This window comes from Periplaneta americana, chromosome 11 (genome assembly GCF_040183065.1).
Source record: "Periplaneta americana isolate PAMFEO1 chromosome 11, P.americana_PAMFEO1_priV1, whole genome shotgun sequence".
Lineage (NCBI taxonomy): Eukaryota > Metazoa > Arthropoda > Insecta > Blattodea > Blattidae > Periplaneta > Periplaneta americana.
This window is the reverse complement of record NC_091127.1, coordinates 67,421,628-67,439,087: the sequence shown is the minus strand read 5'-3', so window position 1 is coordinate 67,439,087 and position 17,460 is coordinate 67,421,628. Positions and strand designations below refer to the sequence as shown.

At 35.1% G+C, this 17,460-nt stretch overlaps 1 protein-coding gene across 1 annotated transcript in view; it reads right to left on the bottom strand.

The window, feature by feature from the left end:
* Positions 1-17,460, bottom strand: part of LOC138709080 (katanin-interacting protein-like) — a 66,669-nt gene that overhangs the window by 23,063 nt on the left and 26,146 nt on the right. Inside the window, exons 6-10 of the mRNA XM_069839585.1 lie at positions 14,511-14,648; positions 9,833-9,970; positions 7,577-7,712; positions 4,522-4,618; positions 286-451 (exon numbers count right to left, since the gene is read on the bottom strand). Of these exons, the coding sequence (XP_069695686.1) occupies positions 286-451; positions 4,522-4,618; positions 7,577-7,712; positions 9,833-9,970; positions 14,511-14,648 (675 nt within the window). The remainder of the gene's footprint in view (positions 1-285; positions 452-4,521; positions 4,619-7,576; positions 7,713-9,832; positions 9,971-14,510; positions 14,649-17,460) is intronic.

The window sequence follows — 17,460 nt, the reverse complement described above, 5'->3', positions numbered from 1 at the left end:
TCAAGGTGGATAAATAGGTCCCCTGGTACTAGCCAAAGTGTCGGTTATTTCATATATGAATTGTTTGGTGTGAAAATATGGTTAACAACAATGTCTGATTCAGAGGGGAAAACAATAAATTACATTTTTAATAATAATTAATTTTCATATTACTTTTCGATTCCTACAGAACCTATTTTTGCCACTCTGTACTCTGCACATATTGCACAATTGGTACAGCTAGCCCTGATTGAGATATCATCTACAAAACAGGCAAATTATGTATTACATTAAGCAGAAACTTACACCACAATATGAAAGATCTGGAGTGCAGTTGTGGTTCCAGACTCTAATAGCTGCTATGTACACAATAACTGGGAAGTTGATGGTGAGGACAATTTCGTCACCATCCAGGAATGGCGTGCTCCACATATGATCCTCGTCTGTAGTTACATTCACTCCATCTACGATCCTGAAGTAAAAGACAATAAGTTTACTCTAGATTTTCTATTACATAAGTTAAGTCTGTTTTCTGCAAGGATTCAGACATCAGACCTATTACAGACTAAGAAGAAAGAATTCGTATTTCATACAGTAATTTACAATGAAATTAGGTATCTCCAGCAATATGTTCAGATGGATATCAGAATTCCTTAGTCAAAGATTCATTGCCACTAAATTCAATACCTCACTTTCTAGTTACAGACAAACATATCGAGGTCTACCTCAAGGCGCTGTCCTCAGCACAACTTTATTCAATATTTATATAAATGACTTACCCTCCCTATCAGAGGAATCAAACAGGAAAACAGCACTATTTGCAGATGATATAGTTTTGTGGACTTCCGGATCTTACAGACATAGAGACAAAATTCAAAATTCTGCTCTTAAAGCTCTAAATCAACTACATGAATGGAATACATCAAATTTGATGAAACTTAATTTAAGCAAAAGTAACTACCAAATATTTTCACTCGATAAAAAAGAAAGGGAATTCAATATCCAATACAATGGCCATCACCTTCCTAGGACTTATGAATCCAAATATCTTGGAGTTATTTTCGATAGTAAGTTAACATGGAGCAACCTTCTGAAATACATTTCTGAAAAAGCTCGTAAAAGATTCTCCCTTCTAAAAAGACCAGCAGGAAAGAAATGGGGATGCTCTAGGAATACTTTGAACACTACATACAAAATGTTTATACAGCCAGTGCTGACGTACTGCGGAGAAATTTTAATTACTTCAACTTTCATAAACGAAATAGAATATGTTCAAAACCAAGCTCTCAGACTCATTACTGGTGGAATCAAAACAACTCCAATAGATTCTATGAGATTCCTCACTAACATTAACAGCATCAAAATGACATAGAAGAAAAAGCACGGATTCAATATGAAAAACTTATCAAATTACCAGGAAACAATTGGCATTCATACAGTCCTCTCTGTAGATTGAAAACTCAAAAAAGTTTCATATCCATTGTTCAAGAATTAAAACAGAAAATCAATATCCCGAATTTAAAAGAAAACTTACAAATCAAACCAAATCCTTTAACTCTATTAAATACAGAATATAATCTAAATTTAACAGAAGAAATACTGAAATCAGAAGCAAACACTGAAATAATGAAACAATTGTCTTTAGAGACAATTAATATTAGGTACCCTCCACAAAACTGGCTTCATTTATACACCGACGGATCCTTGATCTCCAGGGAACAAGGTGCCGGTGCAGGTGTTATGTGCTGTCTCTTCTCACTTTACAGATCTCTTGGATATGGAACAACAAGTTTTGATGGTGAAATCATTGCAATAAGTGAATGTCTCAGGAATCTTCTATGCCACATCAATAAATTTAGGAATGCAGTTATATTGTCAGACTCCAAAGCAGCTATTCTATCAATCGTCTCTAAACACACACCTTCATCTCAAACAGCAGAAATAACTAAAATGCTCTCTCAATTAATATCACTCAATAAAAGAATTGTATTCCAATGGATACCATCCCATTTTGGAATCCTGGGAAACGAGAATGCGGATGCTTTAGCAAAGAAGGGCAGCACTGCTACTTACAGACCTGTTACTAAATCTACGTATTACTCTGTGAAGAGATTTATTAAATCTACATACTTGGACTTCAACAAACAAAATTTGATAACTCAATCCCAAGGGAAAAAATGGAACTCCCTGCATCAAAATCCACAGTTAATTCCCGATTTACCACGAAAATCGTCTGTAGCTGCATTTAGATTGGCAACAGGCCATGATTGTTTGGCCAAACACCTGCTAGAATTGGGATATATTAATCCCCTAACTGCCCATTGTGCAACTCAAACCAAGAAATGGATTCGGAACACCTCAAAATCTGTGCTTCAGTGGCTGGTCATGATAATATCTTTGAAAAATATTGGAGTGCAAGAGGTCAAATGACTTTATTGTCAAACGCCTGGCATTAGAAAACAACAACAACATCAATGAAAAGTACTGGAAACGTAACTTATTCTTATTCATATAATTGAGATGTCTATAAACATTTCAGAATATTAAAAAACAAGATTCTTAGCATCCAAAGACACTACATTATATAGACTTTTATCCTAAAATGAAATTTTCTGAATTGTTGGTACCAACAGTGTCAGTGTCTGAACAGGAAATTTTGTTGATTTTTTTAAAAAGACCGAGCCTTTGATGTTACGAACCTAGATTGTAAACATAGAGGAATTGCGAATAGTGTGTGAAACATTTTGTTTAGAAGCTAATATATCCCCATATATAATGGTCGAATGTTTGCCAGGAAACGTTTCACTCAGATAAATGCCATTGGTCTTTTACTGTCATGAATCAAACGCAATTACTGTGGAAACTGTGTGTACATTTCCCCTAGATCAAGTTTGGGAAGGTTTTGTGTTGCGTTGTATGGACAGACAGCACAGACTGAAGGTAGTGAAAGAATGTCAAGATTAGATGATTAGTATACAGCTGACTTTCATTCAATACAGTTCAGTTTAATTCACGGCAATTCAGTACACAATAAAATAGCGAATTTTCATTTATGATACATATATTACGAAGAAATTGTACAATAAATATCGTGCTTTATTTCTGTGGAATCAAGATTTTAGAGAAAAAAGTGACAGAAAATGACTCATTTTTTAATAAAAAATGAAGGCACATAAATCGCGTTCTAACTGAAGAAAAACTCGATGACATAGGCTGTAGGCTAGAACAGTCTCCCACTTATTGAATGGTAATTCAATAACTTATATATGTAATGTAACATATAAGTCGCGAGACTTTATTGTTGAAAACTGATGCACTAAATCATTGCTAAGCAGCCAGTTACATACCAATATCACTCACTATTTCAGTGCATACTAAGCAAAACCTATTTCCAAGCAAATACCTGTTACTTTCAACATAATATTTAAAATATTATATTGATGGTGTTGAACAGCAACCTCACATGTCAAACAATTCAGTTTTACAGGAGAGTGAAAAAACATTTTAATATCTTGATAACGAACAAATGTCTGGCATATGAGGATATTTAAATGTGCAGTTTGTATCCATGCCTTGACTTAAGATGTGTTTGCAGAAGATTCGGGAAGATTTTTTATAGGGATCAACTGAAATCTCATAAATGTCAGAGAAACAAATATTAATATCCCCCAAAAGAATGGTTACATATTTTTACAGATGGATCTTCTAAAGACCACCGAACTGGAGCTGGAGTCTCATGTTCACTATTCTCATTTCATCAAACAACAGGTTTTAACACCACAAACTATGACAGAGAAATAATGGCAATACACATAGCTCTACAGCAATTAATGAATCTCCAATTAACAATACAATAAAGCAGTAATCCTCTCAGATTCCAAAGCTGCAATTCAAGCAATATGTTCAAACACAACAAAAAAATCAGAGAAAATAAAGGATTGCTACAACATGTTAGTTCAACTTCAAAATCTGAATAAAACAATTCACATACAGTGGATCCCGGCACACTGTGGGATCAAGGGCAACGAACTGGCAGATACACTTGCCAAGAAAGGGACAACAATGCAGCAAATGAAAAGGACAAATCTGCCAATGACTTCAGTAAAGCGCCTGATCAATTCTAAATTCTCACACCTTCATATTGAGGAAACAAAAATACATGCCGAAAACAAAAAAATGGAATATACCCTAATCTTGAACCCAGAAGTAATCCCACAAGCACCACGGAAAACCGCAGTTGCAGCCTTCAGGCTGCTTACAGGACACGACTGCTTGGCAAGCCACTTACATAAACTATAAACTCTAAATTCACCATTGTGCCCTCTGTGCAACAGTCAAGAGGAGATGAACGAGAGCCACTTGAAGACTTGCAATGCACTATCTGCACAAGACACTGTAGCCCAGACGTATTGGAGAGCACGAATGCTAATGGCTTCATTGCTAGATGCAAGGCATTGAAACAACAACAACAACAACAACAACAATTTAGTTAAAATGTACACATATGCTATTAAGTTGAACTATGTTGATAGGTTTTATTACCTGTAAATGTCTGGTGATAAAACACTGCACTGAAGGAAATGCGGTTCTACTGGAATAATAGAACCACCATCACCTAACACTTCAAGACCTGTTAAACCTGTAAAAGAAATATAGTAGAACTCAAGGTTAGACAAAACTATTACAAAAGAATTTACATGAAGATAACATCACAATGTTAATGCAGAAACATCCATCGTTTTGGAGCCAATATTGGCTCCATAATCAGGGAAGAACCAAGAAAGGAAAAACTAAACTATCTGTTGAAACTGTTATCAGCAACTACTCTTCAGGCCTTTCCCTGATAGTGGAGCGAAATCTGAAACCTCGGATGTTTCTGCATCTATAACATGATACAAACATCCAAATGTCTCGTACCAATGTGAAATATACATTATCATTATAGGCCTATATGTTACACACACTTTCCAGCAATCCAGATTATTATCATGTTGCCATTGATATTGCTTAGAAGAGGTGTAGATTGGGTCTTCTCCACTGATAAAGAAAAAAGTTATCCCATATTTCACATCTGTTCTTTTCATTGCCCTTACATGTTTATTTTATTCATGTAAGTTCTGTCTTACAACCCTCATATAATCTTCCTTTGCCTAAAGGGCTTTATTTATAAATCCTGTCTGCTCATGAGGTGTTTTATGTATAGCAGTGGTCGTCAGCACAAAGCACCCTGGGGCTAGCATCTCTTACCCGCGGAAAACACAGTGCACCATGGTGCACTCGTAGCTGCTAGCAGGTATGCTATCTCTTCCTGCTGCACGACAGGGCACAAGGGAAGGCACTGCTTACCCTTTGCACATTTCAGCCAGTGCTGACGACCACTGATGTATAGGCTACTGCCCATGTCACTCCCATACTTCAACTTCACTTACCTCTCCTTTGTCCGATAATTCATGTCTGAACCTGTTCCCTGATGGTCTCATGTCAGAATACATTCTTCCACGAAGAAGGTTAGACAGTTGATTCTAGACCAACGCATTTTTCTGTGTAAATGTTACTATAAATACAAATCAACTCATCATGCACGTGCAGAATTTATTCAGACTAGTCCTGATCAACTGTCTCCTTTCAGAACTGCAATTCACGAGTGTGTGCACAAATTTTAATCTACTAGTTCAATGCAAAAGAAAAAACACGAGCAAAAATGTACAGTTTTAACAGAGAAAAACTAGACGAAATTGGCGCAAGTCTTGAATATAAGTCAACGAAATCACAAAGTTTACAAAACAAATCCTCACACATCGGAAAAACTAAAGTAAAGCATTAGAAATGAAATCAGAAACATTACAGTGTCAGAATATGTTTTCCTGATGCAAGAGAAGATGACACTGATGCTTCTTTCTTCTTAGTACTGGGGGACACATATGTAAGTGTACCGGTAGTTGATTATCGAGATTTTAAAAGACAATCTTTTTCAGAGTGGTAGTGATGTCACTGCTGTGGATGTAAATGCGACTGACTCCTCATTACTGTGATCTATTTCTGCTGCACACTGTGCATCAGCATTCATTTCTTCAACCCAAACCAAGAAAAAGTCTTTGAAACCGTACCCTTTAGAAATAAATATTACCGTATTTACTCGTGTAATAGATGCACTTTTTTCCATAACTTTTGGACTGAAAATTCAGAGTGTGTAATACATTATATGCGAGAAAAAAAATTTTAGGGAAAAAAATCATAACTACCTGACATCCCACGTGATAATCACAGCTGGTTTCGACATAGGACATTGAAGTAATATTGAAAATGATCGATTGTATGACTTCGAGAGCAACAATATAGGCCTACCAAACGCTTACAAGCAGTAATAATGTAAAGTGCATAACATACAAAATGAATAAAAAATATAGCATAGTATAATCTAAAACAGAATACAAATAAAGCAAAAGCTAGGTATTCTTTGTGAAAGTAACACTACCACTACTTTTACCTTATTCAATACTGGTTTCAGTATCACTGTCATCCTTTACTGCAGCATCACTTCCAATATCCTCTACTCCACAATCACATACGGTACTTGTATATTACCGCAGGTAGCAATTGAAAATGTAATGTGTGCATTATGCAGAGACTTTTTTTTCCCCTACATATTACTCTGAAAATTGGGGTGCATACATTATGCGATGGCATCTATTACGTGAATAATTACGGTATATATTACTTCTAGTCTGTATACATTTTAGTCCTTCTGGTTTCTTTTGTTGCATTCTATATTTTTGTGTGTGATGTGAAAGACAACAGTTATTCTTTTATTTAGGTGTACAGTAAATTATTTCGTTTATGAATGTCTTTTGAATGATACTTTAAAAAATGAACAGCAACATCAGTTGATTTAAATGAGATAGAAAGCAATAGTAAATTGTTACAGGAAATATACATTGAAGACATTATTACAAAAACAGCCCTAGTCATTTTTAATGAAATTGAGTTAAGGACACATTTTTAAATGTTTATAGACTCCAAAAACAGCCCAGGTCAAGTGCAATAGACACAAGGATAAAACACCAGTTGAACGGAAATAGCTGACATGTGTTATTCTTTTATTTTTTATTGTTCTCCTGAAAAATAGTAATTTTGACAAAGGTTGTTTTTTTAATAATGTCTTCGATTGAGCTTTTTCATTATTGGTTGTTGTTGTTTAATCAACTGTCCAAAGACAGGTTTGAACCTCATAAGTAACACCAATAAGGTATCTCTCATGAGGCAACTAGGCCAGGAGATATTGGGATAGGGTGGCCAGTTCCTTTCCCCCTCCAATGCATACATCGCCAATTAGCTACATGTTCCACTAACCAGACTTCAGATGCATACAAACAATTATTCTTCCTCTGACACATATCATCAAGGGAGATGTACTGCCTGATAATAGATATACATATAAGCCAGAACCTCAATCAGAGGTACCATTATTGGTAATGAAAAAAAAAAATAAATAAAAATGTTTCGGAGATTGGCTCTAGCTTCATCTTCAGGTGAACACAAAATGATAATAAATAAATAAAAATGTTTCGGAGATTGCCTATATTTCCGTTTCTACTACCTATGAGTGCAGGATGTCCCCAGTTTGCCATGAGAGTGATCTCCAGTTTCTGTCCACCAAGCAGGATACCGGAACAGCTATCAAGTGCTGATGAGCTATCTGGCAATGTCCTAGCACATGTGAATGGTCGTTCATCCTGCAGAACAAAAATAATACAATGATGTATCACACTTATACTTTTTTATCGTTCTTCAAAATGTTAAGTTCGTCTGCGATACTGTGATATTCATGAAAGGGTCGTCATTGTAAATGATGCTCCTGGCAGGTGTAAAAATGTTCACTCTTACAAACGAGCATAGTGATGACATTTTCTATTTCTATTCTCTATGATTATAAAAGGAAAGGAAGTAGTGAGATTACATTGAGACACATGGACCCTGATAAAATTTAATAAACCAATAACTACTGGAATGAAACACTGACCTTGATTCTGAATAGTGTGACATAAATAGGCCTACGTCTTTTATTAAAATTACTTTTTAAGCAATGAAATATGTTATAAGGAGTTTATAATTACCGTTTATGTTACCTTTTATTCCCAACATTTATTTTCAACTGAATAGCTGAATGGAAAAATGTTACGAACGCCAAACTGAAATTTTACAACAGGAACAGGAGAAGAAATACTTGATGCTCAGCATTGCAACAACCTCCTAGGTTCTAGAGTATAAATTGAAGGCTTTACTTCCGTTTTAAACCAATGGAGTTCACTCAAATATAAAACATAGTATGTGCAACGTGATTAAATTAAAATATTGCAAGAGGAAATGAAATATTTGCAATGTTTTTCCGCTCAGCTATTCAGTTGTAACAAACCATTTACAATTGAAAATGTGACTAATTATTTCAATTAGAGTCAATGGCAGTTCGGAAGGCGGTCGGCTGCTATATGCACCACAGCATTTCTGGCATGTGATGTCACAAACTTGTATTGTAGAACTAATAGGAATCAGGCAGTAACAAACGCTTACCGAGTTCGTATGTTCAAGTGTCAGTGTTTCAATACATTGAATAAGTAAAACTAACATATACTATGTGTGTGTAAGGTAAATAAATAGAATGAGAGACTGTGAAAAGACGAGTATTGCACAGGCAGATCGGGAAATAGTGTTTAAAGTGTGTAATTATTTTAAAAACGTCGACCAGCAGAACACTGCCAGCCATCATGGTGCTGGCTGCAGCATTGCCAATGTGCAAGAAATGACTGCAGAAGCATTCATATGAGTTTGCGAACCATTAAAAAAATTGTAAGTGAAGGAAACAGGATTTGTTTGGTGTCATGCTTACAGTAATCAACGTCAAAATTCATTATTATCTTTTGAGAATTTAAATTCTCTTCAGTCTTATTTATACTGCATGTGCGCATGTAGTATGATATGGCAATGTTGTACACTCTCTCACTCATTTTCTCTATCTCTCTCGGCGCTAACTCTAGCAGACGACTGCCTTCCAAAATACAGTCGACTCTAGGTAGCTATACTTAAAATAAGTCTAAAATATGTATACATGACAGATAGCATTGTAATTAGTTGCTAAACAAATGTCGCGTGCTTTTATTATTTTAATTTTAAGTAATAATCTCCAAATCATTGGTCCTACTTCAAATCTGAAATCATATTTAGACAGTTTTAACATTTTTACACGTTTTATAAATAGCATGCCTGGGTCCACCTTTAATATAATAGGAGCTATGCATTCTTAACAAGATTCTACATACATATTTACTATATTAAGTAATAAACAATGCTAATAATTGTTAAAAATAATGTAAATGAAAATAAATATAGTATACTATCTTAAAACTCTATTTTATGATTATTTTATATAAAGATTCAATGCTATTAGCCTTTTAGTTTTTTTAGTCATACAAATTTAAATAGTCTCATACTTTTAATTCCCTGATTCTGTTACCCAGTTCATCACCCAGATTTCTCTAGTCATCCTACTATATATACGTATTTACGTCAAAAAATAATTTGGTCAGCTTCATAGAGGTCTCACAGTTAGCCAGATTGTTAGGGCCCAAGTATTCCAGCTAGAGGCTTGAGTTCAAATCCCGTGATTTCAAGTGCAATTTGTACTTGGCAAAGAAGTTTTCTTACGGTATTCTCTCGTTTTTCCTGTCAGCATTTCACCATTTCTTCATAATTCACAATCATTCTCGTCACCAGTTATGAAAATAAGAGGAACAACTGCAGATTCACTGCCTTTATAAACAATAGGGAAATAAAAAGATATAATGTTAAGAATACTCACGCCATTGTCTGCAGTTATGGGCCTCTCCACATGATAGTTATCAATATCCTGATGAACCTCACTAAGCAAACTGTAAAATGATTCATCGTACTGTGAGATCAGTTCCAGTATCGTGTCATCTGTTGTAAAAAGAATAGTCTGCAGAGAAAAAGTACGAGGTTTAGTCTATTAAAGGAATAATGAAAAACTTCCTTCTGTTTTAAAAGTGAGGTGAAAACTAGAGCCTGGATATTTGCAGGTTTTCCTACTCCTCCATATTATTTTGGACTTCTCTGACATTCATTGCAGTATGTAAAATAATAATAATTATTTGACGCGAATTAATATTATGTAGTTTTTTAAGATGTTTGGCATTTTAAAATGATTTACTTATGAGTTACAATTGTAACAGACATGATTTATCAGGCTCTCAATAAGATGAACATTTATTAATATATTAAAAGATAAGAGTAATGACTGAGTTATTATGAGGTTAAATTTACTAAAAATGTAAAATACTTTAGATTACATGCGATGAATTTATTTTTATTTTCATTTTATTGGGTTATTTTATGACGCTGTATCAGTATCTCAGGTTATTTAGCGTCTGAATGAAATGAAGGTGATAATGCCGGTGAAATGAGTCTGAGATCCAACACCGAAAGTTATCCAGCATTTGCTCGTACTGGGTTGAGGGAAAACCCCGGAAAAAAACCTCATCCAGGTAACTTGTCCCAACCGGGATTCGAACCCGAGCCACTTGGTTTCGCGGCCAGATGTGTTGACCGTTACTCCACAAGTGTGGACACAGGTGATGAATATGAATGTACATTTAATCCCACGTATGTATTATAATATATTTAAATTTTTATTATATGCCTATTTCATATTGCAAATTGTGTGGTTATAGTTATAATGTAAAACTATGTCAATCATTTATGTTGAATGTCTTAGAAATTTTGTGATTTTCCTGATCTCATTTTTAGTAAAAATTGTTGGCAACTCTGTATGTATGAAAATGTGAATACTGAAATGCGTCATTTGTTACCAATTCACTTTATAAAACTTAATTATTTGAAATATGATAAAACTTTACAAATTAAAATACTTTGAACTCTTCATTGTGTTAAAATAGATGAATGTGCGCATGCAAGAAGGTGACTTCTCCAAAAGGACAAGTTTTCAGCAGAAGGCTAAAACTAATTTGTATTTGTACTTAATGCAAATAAAATTCATTGCTTATAATACCTCAGAAAGACAGACATTACATTGTCTATTGATATGTTGTAATAAAGAAGTTGTGCAATAAGACATGCGACTACAAATCAGTTTTAACCTTCTCCTGAAAACTTGCCCTTTTGGAGATGTCACCTTCTTGCATGCGCACATTCAGTTAAAAAGATAATATACTTTGATATGCACATACGGCCATTTCAGAGTCCATTTACTCCACTGTCAGTGTTTCGAGTAAATGGATTCTGAAATGGTAGAGCAGGACAGGTCCTTTCTAATGCATATTGCTTCACACTGCATACATCTTGTGCATAAATCCAGACTCCAATGTTAAATATAAGAGGTGTATACATAAGAACTGAATGTTCATAAAAGTCATTACCAGAAAGCTACTCTAAAATAGTAGGCCTACTCTAAAGATACATAGACTTACACAGCATGCAATCTTTAAGTTATGCAGCAACTTGCAAGGAAGCCATATATATATTGGCAACCAACTCATTCTACCCGTGAAACATGTGGTTTAACTCTCCAAATAAAAGTAGGCAAAGTTCGATTTTTGTTACTACCCATACGCTTCAACATTTTCCACACTTTTCACCGCAGTTGCTGAAAGTGTTTTCTACTCGTAACCAGCACAACCTTAAGAAGTCAGAATTTATGTGACGAAGTTCTTAGGAACTTATGAGAGAACTGTCACCGTACTTGTAAGAATTAGATGATGAGGGATCGGGAGAGCAATTTTTAATTTCATCTAACTCTCGTCTATTAACATCTGATGTTCCTATTTTCATCAGAGTGCTGCATTGGAGTTAAATCGCTCGCTTGAACTCGGTCGAGTGTCGCACTCTCGAGTGATATAAGATCGGTCATGATACACTCGTAATATATAGAAGCACAGTACAAGATCATCTCACCGACATGTCTTATTTTGTATGGAAGGCGACAGATAAGATACACATATGAAGAGTTTGCGGGAAAAACGATGAATGTCACAGTTTTCTTAAGGTTGATGTCATTATCTAATTCAATGGATCACTGCGAAATTTAATGTTGTTCTTATGAAAAATGGTAAAAAGGAGAATTATCACCACGAATACAGTAATCCTTTTCTTTATTTTCTATAGAAACAGCACTACATCTTGCAGTTATAGACTCAATTAGATCATTATGTAATCCTTAATAGAAATGTGACAGTCATCGTTTTTCCCGCAAGCTCTTCATATGTTTTGCTCACACGGTAAAAATAAGGCTTTATTTTCTGCGTTTATGACAAACGTTCAATGGAACAGTCAATGGAACGTACCAAAACAGTAACATGAAGTTATAAATAAAATAGTATGAAAAACTTCAATATACAGTTATTATTGCTAATTAATAATTATTCAATATTTGATTTACCACAATATATAATATGATAGGTCCATACTCTCGGCTCCACAAGTAAAGAACCCTGGCCTCACACCACTTCTACACAGATGACAGTGATTGACAGGCCAGTTAGGGGAGGTAAACTTGCTAAAACTTTCAGCTGTTGCCATGTTTGCGCTTGGTTTGATTCTTTAAATGCATTTTCTTTTGCAACTGGTTGGATTCTTTCAAAAATGGAAAATTCACAACACAGCATTCTCGGCGGTCTTCTGGCAGTATCTTTGTCCACAGTTTCACTAATTGGGGGAGCGTGTAAGTCAGATTTATGGCTTCCTGAACCCAACCCTGCAACGAAGGTTCTTTAATTGTGAAACCAAGAGTACATAGTGTTCCGCCTATATACTACGACAATGTAGAAACGTTTTACAAAATATTATTGACATCAGTAGATTAATAACAATAATAGTACATAGATAACGTCACAGAAAATATAATAAAACGAATAATCATGCTGCACAACTGTTACAGACGCAAAGATTGATACACTAATTATTAGAGCTTATTATTATTACTAGAAAACTTGATACAGTTCTTGCATTATCTGATTGTGTTCTCTGTTTATAGTAATTACATTTACATCCAATAACATCTATCAGATGTGGCAAAAACAAAATCACTGCTGTGGGGGGGGGGGGAATTTACCTACAACATTTATATTACATTTTAAAGCAAGTTTTGTAGTTGTACTATGGAGAGGTTAGTTAAACACTGCAAAGTTTTGAAATGATAATCATCTATGATGTTACTACACAGTTCATCACTGTAACAAGAACGAATGTCTAACGCTCGGCTTATACCATTCGAGGATTTATCGCTCATGACAATTTTACCCATCATGCATGTGTGCTACCTATCGGATTATGCTATGAACTACTTGGCGCTCGAGCGAAAACATCTGATTCAGACCTCTGATTTTCGTTTTCTTTTCTAAAATAGAGCTAAAATACTTTTGCTTACAGAATTCGGTATATCATAGTCTTACGGAGAATAGTGATTCTAAGAAATTTCTTATAACTTGTAACAGACTCTAAGCATGATCACACTACACAAATGATTGTCAGAAATTGGCAAACTGTTTTTTTGCGAATGATTGATTCTTAACATTGTTCATGCGATGTCATGCGAGATTTTTGGTTTTTGCAAAGATTTATGAACATCCAAAGTTTCGGAGGCAACTATCTGTTTCATCAGTCACCAAGAGCTGTTCTTCAAGTTTCCATTTGCCAGTCTTCTCTGAAGATTGAGTCAATTCATAGCTCAAAAACTTGGATGTTTCTGCATTTATGACACACTGCACATAAAAAGTACCACACTACATTACACTGTAATAACCAAACTGACAATCTTAAATCATACTATTCCATTGAAAGGATGTTTATAATATTACACAAAAATTGGAACTTTCTAGAATAAATAAACCATACTTGTCTGTTATCTCACGTTTCTTGTCGTACAACCCTAAAGAATAGCTCCTGGTAACAGATTCAACAGATAGGTTTCTTTTTCCTTTTCGTCTGTATTTGAAAAAAAACCATGATTTAATCATATGTCAACTTTCTCTAGAAATACGATATAACTGTATTTTATTACCGAAATGTAGCATATTTCATGGACACACCAACAGTTGTTGCTACAATACGATCTACTCGTAGGCTTATAGGTAACTTAAAAATGGCACAGTATATGATAAAACAGAACATTAACGAGAGAAACTATTCGATCATTAACAGTTAACCTTTATTATCGAATTTCGCATCCTACTGGAATTTCTTTTTCAACACAAAGATTTCCGAGCCTGGAAAATTGAGACAAATTTACTTACAGATACGACCTCCATACTGTACAGTAGCCTGCTTCTCTTTCTATAGATGTTAATGAATTTTTGTTAATCTACCAGAGTCCGAAAAATTACTTACTGAACACTTCTTTAATTATATGAAAGAACGAATTTAAACAACTAAGAGAAACAAATTTAAATTAACATTATTTCAAATTTTCAAAACTGAGCTTGTAATAAAGAAAAACTAATACATACATCTCCAAAAGCTTCTGTTCCACCCAAGATTCCACCACAAGCACGAGCAATTTCACCACGAAATATTGTAACCCCGTCCAAAGTAATCTCGACATCTCTTGCACCTCGATAAGAATGGATTCTTGATTTGTTGTAATTCTGTAACAACAGAATAAGGTCACGTCTAATAATAATTTTAATACATATAAATTATAAAGCAGAGGCGATCCGAAGCTAAAGAACGTTAGGAGAAAGTTATAAATGGTACTCCTGGTAATGACAATTTGAAACTATATGAAGGGTTCAGAGCCAGAGTGGGCCAAGCGCCAATTATTAAAAACGGAGAAAGCAAGGGTTAAAGTTAAGTGAATAACATAGTTTAATGAAGATTGACATATCATTTAGTTTTAATGTGTATACTTTATATTACTTGCTATATTTTTCCATTGAATTATGCTCGTAACTTCATTTTAACCCTTGTTTTCTACGGTTTTAGTAAATGGCATTTGGCCCACTATGGTTCTGAATCCTTCATTTTCTCAACGGACAGGAGGGTGATGGTGTGAGAAACAGTTTAGGAAGGGCTAGATGGAGTTTTTATCATTATGCATGCCTGATGAATTCAGCATGTTAATGTAAAATCATTTCATTATTGGTTTTAAAGTTTAAAAATTCACTAAAATGAAGATGGCATGTGTACTATTTAAAGTTAATAAGCAATTTTTAAAGTAAATAAATCTTTAACTGTAGGACAGAGCCATTACTGTCTATACTGATCTACATATAACTGAAAACGAGGGGATTCATTAGTTTTAATTCAGTTTTTAAGTTGCACTTCTCATAAAGAGCTTAATATTAAACTAAAGTAGTTTTGATGCATCTAAAATTCCCCCAGAGGAGAAGGGGAATTTTAACTTCAGGACAGAAATAGAGCGGTTTCGGGAATGGTTTAATAAGGCAGTACAGACAAACGGATATTGCCTTCCTGAGAATGAAAGGTTTTCATAACGACAAGTATGAAAGACCATGAAAGCCCGACCGAGAAGTAGAAGAAAGAAGAAGTGCTTAAAAGATGTGTGCTGCTGTTGCAGCGTCAATTGAGAGCTCATCAGTAAAGTTCATTTACAAACAGTCAGCTGAGCTTGATATGCCACATTCGATTATATCCAATCACATGACGAAGGATTTATCTGTGAGGCCATATCAAGTGACCTTCATCAACGAGCTGTCAGAAGCAGACATGGACAGCCATCTTGAAGCATGTCAGTCTCTTCTGGAAACATTCCTACAGAGATGAGTCTGTCATATACCAAAGCATGCAAAGGAGTTTTGAGTGGGGGGGGGGGGGGATTTCACTTCAAAAATTGAATACAACCCACTGCATGTTATGATCTGGGCAAGCATGACATAGCACAGCCTGTCTGGACTGTATTTTGTTTTATGGACTTGTGAATGCTGCATCGTATTCACGAATGCTAACAACTTGGCTAATCACACAACTTGAAGACACAGGACTAATGGAGGTGGTGTGGATACAGCAAGACGGATCTCCAGCACATTTTGCTCTTTGCATTCGTGACCTGTTAAATGAGAAATTCCCTGGATGCTGGATTGGACGTGGCTTCCTAACATCTTCAGCACCATCCCATGGCCTCCACATAGCCCTGACCTCACAACACTGGACAACTTGTTATGGGGTATTCTGGGTATTCTCAAGAGTAAGATTGTCATGCATCACTACTGAACCAACAATGAACTAGGACAAACAGTAGGGATGCCTTCAGCTCGGTTACATCTGCAATGTTGAAAAAATGTGATGAAGGATTTGGAGATACATAGAGTGTGACCGGCATGATGAAGCACATATGGATTCCTTGGACAACTAGCACTGCAAGTTCATTACTAAATTAAATTAAGGGATTTAAAGGACTTCCCAGATACACTATGTATATATTTGTACAGAAAATGCTAATATAATGTGCAGTTTCTCATTTATAATTTAGTTTTGCATAGAAATGGGTGTATTATCAATTAATATGCGATATACATGCCTGAACTGTTTCTTGTACAAAACCAGTAAATAAAAGAAACCTGTCCGCTACAGGAAAAAATTCTGGTTTTGTGGAATTTCCAGTAGCGGCCAGTGACTGAAATCTTCAGTGAGGCCTGATGTAATTAGTTTAAGTAGACTATCTCCCATACAAAAGTTTATTATTGATGATATTTTATTATGATTGACATTATTACTATTATTGTTATTATTATTATTATTATTATTATTATTATTATTATTATTATTATTATTATTATTATTGAATAATATAATAACATGTCATTCAATAAATAAGTTGCTATGCCGTGAGCTTGTTTCAATAACTGTTTAATTTTTATAGATATATTTTTATTATGCGCAGCTGAAGAAGCGTGTGTTGAAATTCCCCTGGAAATATTTTTCAGATTGCTGAAGCCGTCAGTGGGAGAGAAAAAACTCTTTCTCTCTCCCTCCCCCTCCCTCTCCCTCTCTCTCTCTCTCTCTCTCTCATCAAGCACGGTCAATAGAATAGTTTATTTCGTGCCACAATACCAAAAAGACCCATTTATGTTGTTCACACCAGGCTGCATTGAAAGTTTGCGTTTTAAGATAATCTTTCTGAAAAATTGTCAGTGACGGCATAGGTCTGTTTTAATTTAGAACTTCCCTTATTTCAATATTATTTCCCCTCGAAAAGGATATTCTAACAATGAATTTATTACAATTATCATAATTATTTCTCGCAGCTCTTTCGATTTTTATTTTCCGGAACACATTACCACACTGGACCACATGACGATTCACCACTGTTATTGTCACCCCGGCATTGACAAAAGACCAGGTTCTGAATGGAAGAAGTGAAGGCTGATGGGAGGGGGAATATCTGCTAGGCCACGAGGCCACAAGAAATATGCCTCAGTTTCAGCTTTCCAAGTGCAA